Raw genomic sequence first — 15,705 nt, 5'->3', positions numbered from 1 at the left:
ATGGCTAAAAAAGAAAAGACAAACAGACAAACAACAGTACACATAACACAACATAGAAAACTAAAGACACAACATAGAAAACTAAAGACTGGCAACACGAACCCAACCAAAAACTGAAGTTGATCTCAGGTTCTCCGGAAGGGTAAGCAGATCCTGCTCCACATGTGACTTGCAATACCGAATCAATTGAAATATGAATTTTCCCCAAAAATCTGAATACGGAGGCTTTCAATTTTTTTTAATTTTATTTTGATTGAGCGTTACTGGTTAAGGTAAATACAGAAAAACGCTTCGGACGTGTAGAAGAAGATACATATCAATCAGTCCAGGAAAATTACCTAACTATGTATCATCGATAAATACAAGCAAAAAAAATATCGTGTGAAAGAATGCTGAAAGTTAATGCAAGGCTTGAAACACCAACATTCAATCAGTCATCTATAAAAGAAAGCTCAAACTGATTAATCTGCTGAATTGAAACCATTATGTCCTTCACTTTAATATCGAAGGCTATTTAGCGCACGATAGCCTGGGGTCCTCGCTCACTGATTGCTTACAGTATACACTATCATCGACAACTTCCATGACATTAAAACCAAAGATCAAGTCTTGAGTTTACATCCACATTTGACTATTGTATATGCAGAAAATATTGCGTTGATAGTGAATCATGTTCATAATATGGAGAAATAGAGCCTCAGCAAATGTATTGTTGCCAATTTTATGACCCACTAATGGTTGTGGGAAGTGATTGTTATTTAAAAAAAATATGTTATTTTCAGAACTTTTAGCATTAATTATATATATATAATGAACAATGAAAATGAAGTTTCACAACTTTGGTTCAATACATTGTTGTTGAATAGTTAATCAATGAATTGTTGTGAGAAATATAAAAGTTTGTAAATAATCAATGAACATGATGATGAATAAAATCATGCACAGTTAATAGATTTTTTTATTTGAAAAAATTAGACATGTGTTGTATCGGGATGAGATATTGGTTCAGGTTGGTGTTCTTCGTATTCTTTGATTACTATAAAGGATATGGTTTCCAATGACAAAACTTTTCACTTGAGTTCCAATGCCATAGATGTGAGCATGGCCTTCAACAATTTATAAACATATATATATATTTATACCAATAATCCATGGAAATAAAGTTTCGGTCAGAAGAACCATGGCAGACAGATGATGTACACAATCATTCTATACACTAAAAAGTGGTTTTTGTCGAGCCTGCGACTTTAGTTACAGAAAGCTCGACATAGGGATAGTGATCCGGCGGCAGCGGCGGCGGCGGCGGTGGCGTTAACTAACTTCTTAAAAGCTTTATATTTTAGAAGGTGGAAGACCTGGATGCTTCATACTTTGTATATAGATGCCTTATGTTACGAAGTTTCCGTCTGTCACATGTCCATTGTCCTTACCTCATTTTCATGGTTCAGTGACTACTTGAAAAAAAAGGTAAAAATTTTTGTAATGTTAATTCCTCTCTTATTATGAGTAATAGGATAACTATGTTTGGTATGTGCGTACCTTGCAAGGTTCTCATGCCCGTCAGACAGTTTTTACATGACCTCGACCTCATTTCATGGATCAGTGAACAAGGTTAATTTTTGATGGTCAAGTCCATATCTCAGATACAAAAGCAATAGGTCTACTATATTTGGTGTATGGAATGATTGAAAGGTGTATATGTCCAACTGGCACGTGTCATCTGACCTTGACCTCATTTTCATGGTTCAGTGGTCAAAGTTAAGTTTTTGAGTTTTGGTCTTATAATACTAATACTATATGCGATAGGTCAACTATATTTGGTGTATGGAAATATTTTATGATGTACATGTCAGTCTCGTAGGTTTTATTTGACCTTGACCTCATTTTCACGGTTCATTGCTCAGTGTTAAGTTTTTGTGTTTTGATCTGTTTTCTAAAACTATCAGCAATAGGTCAACTATATTTGTTGTATGGAAGGATTATAAGCTGTACATGTCTGCCTGGCATGGTTCATCTGACCTTGACCTCATTTTCATGGTTCATTGGTCAATGTTTAGTTTTCTTTGTTAAGTCTGTTTCTTAGAAACTATAAGCAATAGGTCAACTATATTTATTGTATTGAATGATTGTAAGGTGTACATGTATTTCTCGTTTGGTTTATATGACCTTGACTTCATTTTCTTGGATCAAGTTAAGTTTATGTGATAGTTGTAGTAAAGCTTTATATTTTGGACTATCAACATAATATCAATGGTTAGTAAAGAAGGCGAGACATTTCAGCGTGTGCACTCTTGTTATCATTTACAGTACATGAGAATCAGATAAAACCACAAAATCATAACATTAATCAATGAACCATGAAAATGAGGTCAAGGTCAAATGAAACCGGCCAGACAGACATGAACACACTAGAAATATTCCATACACGGAATTTAGTGGTCCTATTGCTTATATATAGCAGCTGAGAAATTGACCAAACCACAAAAAAACCTCGTCCAATGAACCAAGGAATTGAGGTCAAGGTCATATGAAACCTGCCAAGCGGACATGTATACCTTACAATCATACCATACACCAAATATAGTTCACTTATGGCTTATAGTATTTGAGATAAAAGAGTGCTCACAGTTCTTGGAGGCCAGTTCACAGCCAATTACAAATTATGAATAAATCAGGTTCCCATAGCTATAGACAACAGTATCAATCAGTAAAACACCCAATGTATTAGGTGTTAAGACGTCGTAACCAGTTTGAGAAAGTGAAACCCTTGACCTTTTTTATTGTCAATGTCTAACAGAAGCATAAGAAATGTGACACCTAGCTGAGTTTCTTAAAAGTTTCACCTTTTGTTATCCAGGTTACTTTATAATGCAGATACAGTATTAATTCTTGTTTTCCTCATTGTTGAAGGCTTACAGTATCCCTGTCATTTGATCCATTGGCCATAATATACTGTCGTACATGTACCACAAACACAATACAAAGTGAAACAAAATTAAAATATACAGCTTTATTTTTCAATATTAATATTTAGCAAGACAGTTACACAAACAATTCAAGATTAGTGTTTTCCTCATTGTTGAAGGCTTACAGTATCCCTGTCATTTGATCCATTGGCCATAATATACTGTCGTACATGTACCACAAACACAATACAAAGTGAAACAAAATTAAAATATACAGCTTTATTTTTTAATTTTAATATTTAGCAAGACAGTTACACAAACAATTCAAGATAAGTGTATCCAGTACCACAAACATTAACAAACACAATAATTTATATGATATTTTAGAAATCGCCTCAATTTACATGATAGAAATAAATTTCTGAAATTTAATCTTTCATCATGACACTAAATACACCTGGTAAGACTGGTCTCCAAACATAACTTCACATTTCATTATTTACAGATCAAATATAACCCTTTAAACCAATTCAAGTACATGTGATAAAAATAGATGTTAATGGGAGTAGCACTATATACAGGGTTGACTTCATATGGCAAAAATAAACCAAAATACATATGATAAAAGTTTTTGACTAAATCATGATTCAAGTGAGCACTATATACAGAGTTGACTTCATATGGCACAAATAAACCAAAATACATATGATAAAAGTTTTTGACTAAATCATGATTCAAGTAAGCACTATATACAGGGTTGACTTCATATGGCAAAAATAAACCAAAATACATGTGATAAAAGTTTTTGACTAAATCATGATTCAAGTAAGCACTATATACAGGGTTGACTTCATATGGCAAAAATAAACCAAAATACATATGATAAAAGTTTTTGACTAAATCATGATTCAAGTAAGCACTATATACAGGGTTGACTTCATATGGCAAAAATAAACCAAAATACACATATGATAAAAGTTTTTGACTAAATCATGATTCAAGTAAGCACTATATACAGGGTTGACTTCATATGGTAAACATTAACCAAAATACATATGATAAAAGTTTTTGACTAAATCATGATTCAAGTAAGCACTATATACAGGATTGACTTCATATGGTAAACATTAACCAAAATACATGTGATAAAAGTTTTTGACTAAATCATGATTCAAGTAATTATAAGCACTATATACAGGGTTGACCTCATATGGTAAACATTAACCAAAATACATATGATAAAAGTTTTTGACTAAATCATGATTTAAGTAAGCACTATATACAGGGTTGACTTCATATGGTAAACATTAACCAAAATACATGTGATAAAAGTTTTTGACTAAATCATGATTCAAGTAGGCACTATATACAGGGTTGACCTCATATGGTAAACATTAACCAAAATACATGTGATAAAAGTTTTTGACTAAATCATGATTCAAGTAAGCACTATAAACAGGGTTGACTTCATATGGTAAACATTAACCAAAATACATGTGATAAAAGTTTTTGACTAAATCATGATTCAAGTAAGCACTATATAAAGGGTTGACTTCATATGGTAAACAATAACCAAAATACATGTGATTAAAGATATATTAAAGATATCAGATTAATATATATAATAGCACTATTTTCAGGATTTGCTTCACAAATATACATGATACATGTCATAAAAATATCCAAAAGTATGTGATAAAAACTTCTGACAAAGTCATAATAAATGTACACATGATAATGTGATCAGCACTATTTAAAAAAAAAACCAAATACATGCTTTCAACTAAATTATGATAACAGATAAGCACTACATATATTTACATGAATTTCGTTCACATGGTAAAAAAAGTCAAATATATGTTTTCAAAGCTTTTGATCACTAAAAAATTATATTAATTTTAATAATGTGATAAGCACTATTTACATGATTAACTTCAAATGGACTGGCAATGATAACCAAATACATGTGATAAAAGTTTTGGACTATAAATCATGATATGAACATAATTAGCACTATTAACATTATGAAAATTAACCAAAAATACATGTAATTACAAGATTTTAGCTTATTCATGTAAATCATGATACGAAATTAGCACTATTTACAGGATTGACTTTATGTGGCCTCATTCAAACACATAAAGTGACATGATACAGATGATATACTATTCAATCACAAGTAATTGGAAGTTAGTCACCAAGATCATTTGCATTTGTTACAATACGAGTTTTGATCCAACTATGGTAGTGACCAGTTGGCAAATGTTCAACAACAGATTTTTTTATATCTGGGAATGCTAAATGGCATCTTCCTGGCTGAAAGTTAAATGGTCTTAGTTTTCTCAGATCACTAATCATCAGAAGTTCATCACCTGCAGTGTCCTTTCGTTTATGCTTTTTGCACCTTACTGTTACATCAGTTACACTGTCAAAATGTTCTGCTATATCCCTTATACCTGATAAAGCCTTGGTATGATTAGCAATGTTTTGTTCCGACTTGTTTGAGTACATATGTTTTATATTGTTTTTTGTATTGTTTTCACCACATATTCCATTTGGAGATCAGCTGGGATATATCCATCTGGTTTTCCAGTTGTGTTGACAAACATCCCTTGAACCACTTCTGCAGCCTCTTTATCTGACAAAGTACTTATCTGCTGAATCAAAAATCTATGGATTTCCAAAGCATACTTGCTGTTATTTGATTTAGATTTAAAAACAGTCATGTTGTGCTTTAGCAGTCTCAGAAGTAATTAAAGTTGTACTGTCATTCTTTCCTTGTTTTTAAAACATTAAAAATCAAGACTTGGATTTAAATCTGAATTTATATTGCCTTAAATGAGAGAACAATGTCAGAGAAAAACCCAGCTTTACATAGCTATTTGTATGAAAATTAAACTGGATTTACTATGGTTGTATATATATGTAAATAAGTTACCACTTATCAGCATTTTAGTCCTTGAGCTTTAGACATCACATTTAATATTTCTTCATAATTAAAAAAGGAGATATTTTGAGACAACTGTCAGTTTAAGACCGAAGGATATAATATATTTAAGTTAACAATTAATTTTGAATTTTGCTGATTTGTAATTATACTTTACATTTATTTACATCTGTAAGAGGGCATTGGCATTTGGCATAATAACAATTAGAATTATCAACAATTTAATCATGATGTAACAAAAATCATAAATTCCCTATGTACAAAATGTACAACAATTAATACAAACTTGTAGGGAAACAGAAATATATATTTTTAACAGTATTCAAGGTATTCCATAAAAAAATAATAAAAATTCAGAAAAAAACTTACAACGAGGCGTAATAAAGAAGCATGACATGTGTTACAAAATTGCTAAAGATTGGAAGCCGTAGACAAAGTAAACACCGTCAAGGACCGGACAAAATGCATCCGGATAACGCCACAGTAAAGTCACTTGAGATATTCAAGTCTCAAGTGACCAACACCACTAAATAACCATATACACAATAATGTTTTGCCAGACTATTGAAAATATGGTGAATGTGGGAAGTATATGAAAGAAGAAGAACTTAAACAGTTACACAGGCATTTGTGTTATTTCAGAAGTTCTGTTTTTTTAATTAAATGTGGTTTTTTTCCGACTAATGCTATTTCACTAATCCTAGACTTCGCGTGCAATTAAAGTTGTTGAAATGGTATTATTTTCCGGTAATGGGAAACTGTTGTGACAATGACCGATTATGTTTAACGTGAGGGTACCCAAATTGCACCTATTTTGACAGTTTTTTCAGCTACTTTTTTTTTATGATCTAGACAAAAGTTTCCATTCTGTGTTTATTTTGTAGACGTATCCTTATTTACTATATAGTTACACCAATTTAATTTTGAATCCATATTGAATCATAGAAAAATGGGTTTGAACCGACCTTCAAACGATCCATGATTCTGTAATGAGGAGTACCCAAACTGCATCTATGTTTAAATTCACATCCTTAAAAATCGAATAACAGATGTTTTGTTTTATTTCTTCAAATATTTTGAACAATTTGACATTATTCCATGCTTACTATGATTTTTTTAAGAAATGGATGCTTGTAACATGTTTAATTTTCTCATTTTTAAAAGATGACATTTTGAGAACGTCGCATAGCGACGTTTTCGAAGATTTACTTTTTCCAGGGAATGCTTCATCTGTTGATATATACTGTCGTTTTGTGTATATTTAATTATATTTACCTATGTTGAAAGACGTGTATAATGTCAAATCATAAAAATACCAATTGTTTAGTCTCAAAGAAAACTTGTAAGATTTCCACAGCTACTTTTGTTGAATAGGTGCAGTTTGGGTACTGTGACGTTATATTCTATTTCAAATTTCACCTAGGATTGCAGGTTGTTTATGAAGAAAGAAAAAAATGACCATTACACATTTTGTATGAAGCCCGGAAGCGATTTTTACTTAAATGGCACACGATCAAACGCTTTTACAACCGTATTAAATTACAAAAAGAAGCATTCAATACTTAGGGTTACGTGTTAATACAATATTTTCGTAAAATCACCATAACGAATACTAGTATAAGCATTAAAAAGTATTCATTCCCACATGATGGCTGATGTTATTGGCTGGTAGGCAGACACATACAGTGTTATCCACAGTCATGATAATTCACTAGGAAAATCATTCAGTTATCACGTGGCAATAATAGAAAATTTTAAAACAAACCTTAAACAGACCGCTGATTATGCGGTATTGATTTTGCTCATCGTTAAAGGCCGTACAGTGACCGATAGTTGTAAACGTTAGACTTTATCAACCAACGAAACGAATAGATACAATTGGCATGTTACTGACATGGTACTCACATTTTTCAACGAAAATATTGAATTAAACCTGGTTTTATAGCTAGCCTAACCTCCCACTTGTATGACAGTTGTTTATAGTTCCGTTATATTGACAAAATTTGGTGAGCAACACAAACAGACCGAATAGGTTAGTCTGACTATAATTGGGACACAGCAGCCAAATTAGAATTGAAATTGAATTAAGTAGAAACGAAAATAACAATTTATAAAGTTCGTTCGTCCAAAGTGCTTATCTGAATTTACCTTCATTTGGAACGCTCAAAATTCAAACATATGAAAATCAGGGATGTATAAATACATGGAAACATTATGAGCTATAAGACCAAAAGGGAACTGAAAACAATTGCAAAATTCAGCTTAGGTCAACTTTGCCTGATGAAGTTGGGACCTGGAATGAATAAGAAATAATCAAAATAACCTAACGAAAAACCTTTAAAAATACATTCCCACATGATGGATGGCTGATGTAATTGGCTGGTCTTAAGAGACAGGAAGCGTTCGTTATCCACAGTCGTTTCAATGCTCAAGAAAAATATTGTTTCAATTACTGTATTTTTTACTTGCAGTATTATCAATTAATAGTTACTGTTTCAAGCAGAGATAGAAGAGGTCGTGGTAGTGCACCTCATAGGTTGTATTTGACCTTTATCCCACTTTCAGGGGGAGACGATTCCAGGGTCAACCAAATACCCAAATTCGAAGAAAAACAACTTTAAAAAACACAAATTTTATTATTTTCTAATAAATTAGACATTTTGTACAACTCTCTGTTTGTGAACACACAACAAATAATTACATAAATTAAATTAAAACATAATTAAAACATCTGGTTAAGAATCAGAGGGATTGTGGATAATTTTATTGCTTGCCGCCAAAAATTAAAAAAAAAAATTAAAGTCATTGGTTGGTTGGCATTGTTAACCAATATCACATTTTGGCCAAATATTACCCAGAATACCTTAGGTTCTGAAACGGTTAATTATTCTTTGTCTTTGTATTCGGCATGAACCTCTGCTTTCTTGCGTGAACAACAAGCATGGAATAAGATGACAACCAGTTCTAAGAGTTCTGCTAGACTGAGAACAGAGAATCCTGCCCATAAACCTAGTTGTCCTCCAATATCACTTACAAAATTCTCATCCTGAAAAAAAAACACCAAAATCTGAATATTTCATGTGAATTAATTGGTTTGAACAAATTACGCTGTTTTCTAAGCTTGTTTGTTGTATTGAAATAATGAAAATAATTGGAACTGAAATTATATGAACGGTTTGTTTATTTGTGTGTGTGTGTGTCTGTTTTTAAACTGACTGGTTATTAGATACGTTTTTACATACATTATAATATGAGATTTCAAGGGGACAATTACACACCAAACGTCAAAAAAGGTAGACAAGATCAAAAGAAAAAGACGCAAAAACAAACTCGATCCTCATGACACTACACTGTAAAAATGACGCTGAGCAACACGACCATATTAATAACAAATGGGTGGTGACCATCAGATAAGTCATTTTATTTAATTAGTTTTAACTAAGGCTTGCAGTACAATCATTGGGTGTCTATAAATACTAAATTAGACTAATAACAACAAATAAGTATTTGATATTGTCGTTCATAAGGCTTTACGTCCAGCGACAAATATTACCAATATATTCCGTACGAATGTATGTTAACGTGTTATGAATATGAAACCTACAATCTTCTAATTCGACGCGATTGAACTGATTTTAGACATTCTTGTTCCCGCGTTAACAGCTCAAAGAAGGCATTTTTTTGCGTTTGCACTTCACGATTCCCGCAAAGACGCAAGACGTACGCGGAATTTTAATAGGTTAGCTATTTATGTTCGCCTGCATGTACCCTGTGTATTCAGACACAGGGGTTGCCTTTGCATGTTTCATAATAGAGATAGGGCTGATTGTGGAAAAAAATTCAAATATACACCTGGTTAGCAAAATCATCCTGCCAATATATACAGTGACACGTTACAGTAATAAATAATTGTTATATTTAATTTAATACAAATATTTCTCAAATAAATAATCCAATCTAGCTTTGAAACGGTTGCCGTTTTATTGGATAGCTAACGAAAATCTAATCTGGTTTTTTTTTATTTTTTAAAAACTGTTAACACAAGTTGTTTGACCAAACAGAATACCCTTTAGTGGACGGACTTACAAGTGTACGCACGGACAAAGACATATAAAAAAAGGAAAATCCGTAGTCTACAAACCATCACACAGAAAAACATCAAATTGGGCAATTCTACCTCACAAGAAACCGATAGAGAATTTAGGAGCTTCAGAAAGTAGGCAATTCTTAATTTAAATTACCTCACTATTTTATTAAAACTTACTGTATATGCAAGTTCCTCTTTTATAACATCTTCTACCAACGAAGAGAAAAATATCTTAACATAAGCCAAACTGTCACTGAAAATATAACGTTACTTGGATAAATATCATGCATTTGTTAATTGTATGCCTATTTCTGTAAGATGGAGTTACAGAAACTCATTCTCGTATATCCTTCAAAAAGAGCCAGTTTATAAGGGAATACCCAACACTTTGACTAAAATAGATTTGGCTCGTTTAATTTTCATAAAATTTGAACAAAATATCTAATTTCACCTGTTGACAAAAATGTAAATTTTCAAGAAATTTGAACCATACAATTTACAGGAATTGGACACATAGCAGTTTGATAAACATTAATTTTGATCATTGACAAGCTTGATTTCTCTTTACTAATAGTATGTGATTAAAACGTTCAGCTGATTTTTAAAGAGTTAACTCCCTTATGTGTTCTGTACCCCTTAAGTCTTGTTTACATAGGAAGTGTAAACATACTATGGATTCATTATTTTTGGTAGGTATCCATTTTTGTGGATTGAGGAAAACTTACATTTTCATGGATACTTGATTTCGTAGTTTTGCCAAAGTCTTCAAACGAGTCTTTAGAACATTTTTATTTCGTTAAACATTCAAATTCATGGTTCACCTGTACCAACAAAATCCACGAAATTTGGTATCCCACAAATAATAATGAATCCACAATACTGTGGTTTAATTATTATTTGTGGGGTCCTTAACTTTGTGGATTATGTTGGTAAATCTTAACCACGAACTATAGTATTCAATAAAATTGAAATTTATCAACCACAGATTCAAAACTACGTACGACATACTAGTGTTAAGGAACAAATAAAACAAGTTCTTTTCTTTTCAAGTACAACTAAATTGATGATTCCTGAAGGAAATTGAGAAGATTATGCTTAGAGACATAGCTTGTATAGGAAGGAAATATATATTTATATATATATTTTGTGAATCTTATTGTTATTCGCCATAATCCATACCTTATAGCCTCTCTTGATTCATTTGTTTCCATAACAGAGTTTAACACCACTGCATAGTTCTCAGCTGGATATTGAGTCATAAAAATATTCTTTTTGAATGATATTTGCCTGAAATGATACATACAACTAACATGTTACTTAGATAATACAGTGAAACCTGTCTGAACCGAATCTTGCATAAAACGAAAACCTTTCTAAACCAAACAAGTTCCTAATTCCAGTCATATCAAATTTTATGTGTTGTGAATCTGATAAAACCGAACATCTGTTAAAACCTAACAAAATCTTAAGTCCCAAAGGTTCGGTTTTAACAGGTTTCGCTGTAATTAATTGTGTATTCTTGTATTTTGTTGTAAACTGGAAAAAACGGACATCTTACAGAACTCTTAGCAGTAAACCCTTGTTTAAGTTTGACATTCGTATCGCCGTTTTTGATAAAATATGAAGCCACGTCCAGATTTGGGACGTTAAATCGATGCCTCGTGTAGAGAGAGTGTCACGCTCTGCACGTTTAAGAAACCTTGGAACTATTCTTTCTTGGGTCCGTAGGTAGTCTTTTGCAAGCTAAAAATTCTGGCCCATATCGAACCGAATTTTTAGATGCAGTACAAATTCTCACCCTTCATCCTGATAGTACTATTTTTCGGAACCTTGCCATTCCATTTATTGATGTGTTATTTTTTCGGAAAATGAATGAAATATTTGCCACTGAAAGTTAAGCATACAACAACAATCGTACAACGTTACATCTTGCATCCAAAATATGTTGAAATTTCAAAAATGGGGAAAATGGCCACTCTTTTTCATCTATAGCGGTACTAGAGAATGATAAACAATTCGACACCTGTCTATAATTAAGTTTGCCACTTTTTGAGGTTCATCAGCTTTACGCCAGTTATCGCCAGTTGCGTTCGTTTAACATTTTTTTGGTTTCTGTCTTGTGACGTTAACCTGATTTTTGAAATACGTTTCAGTTGTCCGACAGTCGAATAATTTGAACAAGTTGTTCCTGAAACTTACTTTTATAGGAATGACTGCCTAAGTGGTCTCGTGTTAGCGTACTTGTCTCGAGTGCTGGAGGCCGTGGGGTTGAACTCTAACCGGGTCAAATCAAACACTTGATGATTGGATTTGTTGCTTCTCCGAGAAGCACGCGGTGTATAGGAATAAGAGCAAATACTGGTCGATTCGAACGCTGAATAATGTGTCCTACGGACTGTTACCTTGTGAAATTATCCAACTCAGTGTGTCGGTCTAGTACAAAAAAGGATTTAACAACTATCCTTCTATATCTTAATACAAAAATACACTGTGGATTATTTTTTCGGGGATTCGGGATCCAGCGCTTATTTTCCCTGACATTCGGGATGATACCCCTTCTTCTCCCTCACATGTGTCTACAGTGCTTGTGGATAGTTCATGTTTGTCATAATTGTTTTGTAATAAATTAGGTCGTTAGTATTCTCAGTTTAATTGTTTCATATTTTTCCTGTCGGGGCCTTTCATGGCCGACATACAGAAAGGGATTTTTCTCATTGTTTGAAGGCCCGTTTTTTTATTTGGTGTGTATGTACATGTCTGTTTTCTAAAACAAGTATAATTGTTTTCTAAGTTTAAAGCAATAAAATATATGAATTTTCAAATAATGCAATGATTATACAGGCACAATGATATGACGGGCGTTGCTATAGAAATGAATCACATTTACAGTAGAAAAGTGTATAAGAAATGGTAGTTTGGGGTTGAAATCCCATCGACAGATTAAAATGTCAACATACTCAAAAGGGTTAAAATTACCCTTAACTACTCTCAGATACAAATATTTTCTACCCCGACCATAGTTTGCCATAGCCGTTTTTTAATATTCGATTTTCAATACTCTATAACTTCGTACTTGATCTGGCCTTCCAACTGCTACTGATGAGTCTTATGTAAACGAATCGCACGTCTGACGATTCAAATTATAAGCCTGGCTTTTTCGTCATAAAACTTTTCTCAGTACACCAGAGTACGAATGTTGTGCTCAAAACACAAAAACCATCATTTTGACTGGATTATTTCTGAGTATTGAGTATGATAATCGTACCTAAAAATTTGTATGAATTTAAAGACTGGCATCTTTGATGAGTTTTTACACAGGCATTGGCTATAGTTTGCAAGCAAAACTATAGTATTAACAATTTGTCATTGAAACTGTAGCTAATCGATGCCATATTCTAATATAATCTACAGCGAAACAGTTCTAGCAGACAGGACTGAACAACGTTATGAAATTGATATTAGAATATAAGAGGGACTATAGACGGGGTTTACAGAATAGAGAATAATGGACCAATACAGAAAAAATGGCAAAAACGTAGAGGATAGAGAACAATTGGGTGCTGAAATATAAAAAATAGAGAAAATGGCTTAAAAAATTAAAGAATACATAAATGAAGGACCCCCCATCCAGACCCTCGTATAAGTTGACACCGACGTACCTGCATGGCATTTTGCATTTACAATTTAATTCACTTCCTGATAATGCTTCTGTTACCACCATACACTGTATCTCTACAAATTAAAACAATAATGCGCAGGAATCTTACACAGAGTTTGAAAATACCATTGAGAATTCGTTACTGTGTTTATTTTCGCGGAGTTCAAATTTCGGAATTTCACCTGTTTGCGAGGTTTTATTGTCGAGTTTTTTTCTTGTCCCCGACTATCCTCTTAAAAATTTCACAAGGATATTTTTTTGCAATTTTATCATACTCGCAAAGTAATTGTTTTTCAATAGTTTTTTTCTATGCTTTTAATGTTTACTTTTTATTTGCTATTTCGATTTTCAATCAGTCTTTAAAACAAAACACATAACATTACTAATAGATAGGAATGTTATTGTGTACTTATTTTGAATACTTTTCCATTCATATGTTCCAGAACATGTTATTGCTATCTCTATTTGGATCATTATATTCTGATAACATGTATGTATCTGTATGTCCCACAAGGGCTCCGATATGTTTAATGTTTAAATGTATTAATGTTCTAAGGGAGATAACTAGATTTTTCTTTAAACGCATCAGCCTCACAATTTCTGTTGTTCATTGTATAATTGTAATCACTGTTCATAGCTGTATATTGATACATATCTTTAAATCCAGTCTTTTATAATGCGTTTTAGAATAGTATTACTATTTTATATTACTTGATGTATTGATGTATTATGTTATTTTTTATAATATTTATGGTGAGACGTAGGTAAAACTATTTGTATTGTATTGTTCGTACTTGTCAGTTTTATTTGTTATATAATAATATGTTCATCCTGTAATTGAAGATAAAACAAAGTTTGGTCTTTATTTCAATAAAATTACTTTAAGACTTATTCCTACTTTTTAGATGTAGCGTTTTGTCGTGCGTGTAAAAGAGAGTCGAAAGATACCAAAGGAAAATTCAAACTCAAAAATCGAAAATAAACCTAAACTTGCAAGAGGACGTTGTTGTGGTGACGAAATTTGAAGCATATCTATTATCTGTCGTCATCTATGAAACAGAAATTCCAAAACGATCAACCAACTCGTGATGACGTCCGTAAAATTTTAGAAGGGATGATTTCAACTTCTCCATCTCACCACAAACAAGCTGTAAGGCGGGGCAGAGTTAAAGATCTGATTATATCTTGTTGTAAACATTATTACCTTAGTTCAGAGCGTCTATAGCTGCCTTAAATGAATGAAACTGCTAGTTCACCTTCCTGATGCTGTTTTGCACATGTTCGTAACGGCTAAAGTTAATCTTACACGATGTTGTTTTGCACATGTTCGTAACGGCTAAAGTTAATCTTACCTGATGTTGTTTTTCACATGTTCGTAACGGCTAAAGTTAATCTTACCTGATGTTGTTTTTCACATGTTCGTAACGGCTAAAGTTAATCTTACCTAATGTTGTTTTGCACATGTTCGTAACGGATAAAGATAAGAAGTCATAACTACTCAGACATTTGCAATCTTTTCTGACTGCTATACCAGTGCACCGTTCCATGCAGGGCTGTAATTAAATACCAAAATCATGCCAGTTACCTTTTATTATCGAATGAACCAATAAAAAAATCAACTTCCATATTCAAAGTGTAACCATGGTGAATTTAAATTTAAGATCGGACCAATCAGAGCGTCCAAAGATTTTGGTGGTCAGTTTTTAATGTTTTTTTGTTAACGTTTTTTACACAGGCAATTGTCTCTGAAAAAAATGATTACCAACATACTTTATATAGGGTTTTTTTTCAGGGACAAGTGCCTGTGTTTTTTACATTGAGGAAATGATAGAATTCTTTGCTTTTTATAATTTGTTGATAATTCCTCTCATATTAAATCTTCTGGTGGACATTACGTCCCCGAGAGTATCACCAGCCCAGTAGTCAGCAGCTTTGTGCTGATATGAGTTATCATTAATATATCTATTTTATGTAAACAAACTGTTTACAAAAATGTTGAAATATTCAAAACACTAAGGTTTTCTACCCCAAAGTATAGATTGCCTTAGCCGTATTTGGCACAAATGTTTGGAATTTTCGGTTATTAATGCTCTTCAAGTCTTTATCT

The 15,705-nt window shown here is 32.5% G+C and overlaps 1 protein-coding gene across 1 annotated transcript in view; it reads right to left on the bottom strand.

The window, feature by feature from the left end:
- Positions 1-8,562: 8,562 nt before the first annotated feature.
- Positions 8,563-15,705, bottom strand: part of LOC127712920 (acid-sensing ion channel 4-A-like) — a 29,067-nt gene continuing 21,924 nt past the window's right edge. Inside the window, exons 9-11 of the mRNA XM_052219513.1 lie at positions 11,120-11,227; positions 10,118-10,193; positions 8,563-8,899 (exon numbers count right to left, since the gene is read on the bottom strand). Coding sequence (XP_052075473.1) covers positions 8,738-8,899; positions 10,118-10,193; positions 11,120-11,227 — 346 coding nt within the window. The 3' untranslated portion in view covers positions 8,563-8,737. The remainder of the gene's footprint in view (positions 8,900-10,117; positions 10,194-11,119; positions 11,228-15,705) is intronic.

This window comes from Mytilus californianus, unplaced genomic scaffold (genome assembly GCF_021869535.1).
Source record: "Mytilus californianus isolate M0D057914Y unplaced genomic scaffold, xbMytCali1.0.p SCAF_8, whole genome shotgun sequence".
Lineage (NCBI taxonomy): Eukaryota > Metazoa > Mollusca > Bivalvia > Mytilida > Mytilidae > Mytilus > Mytilus californianus.
The sequence above is the reverse complement of the archived record's forward strand: the minus strand, read 5'-3'. Positions and strand labels throughout refer to the sequence as shown.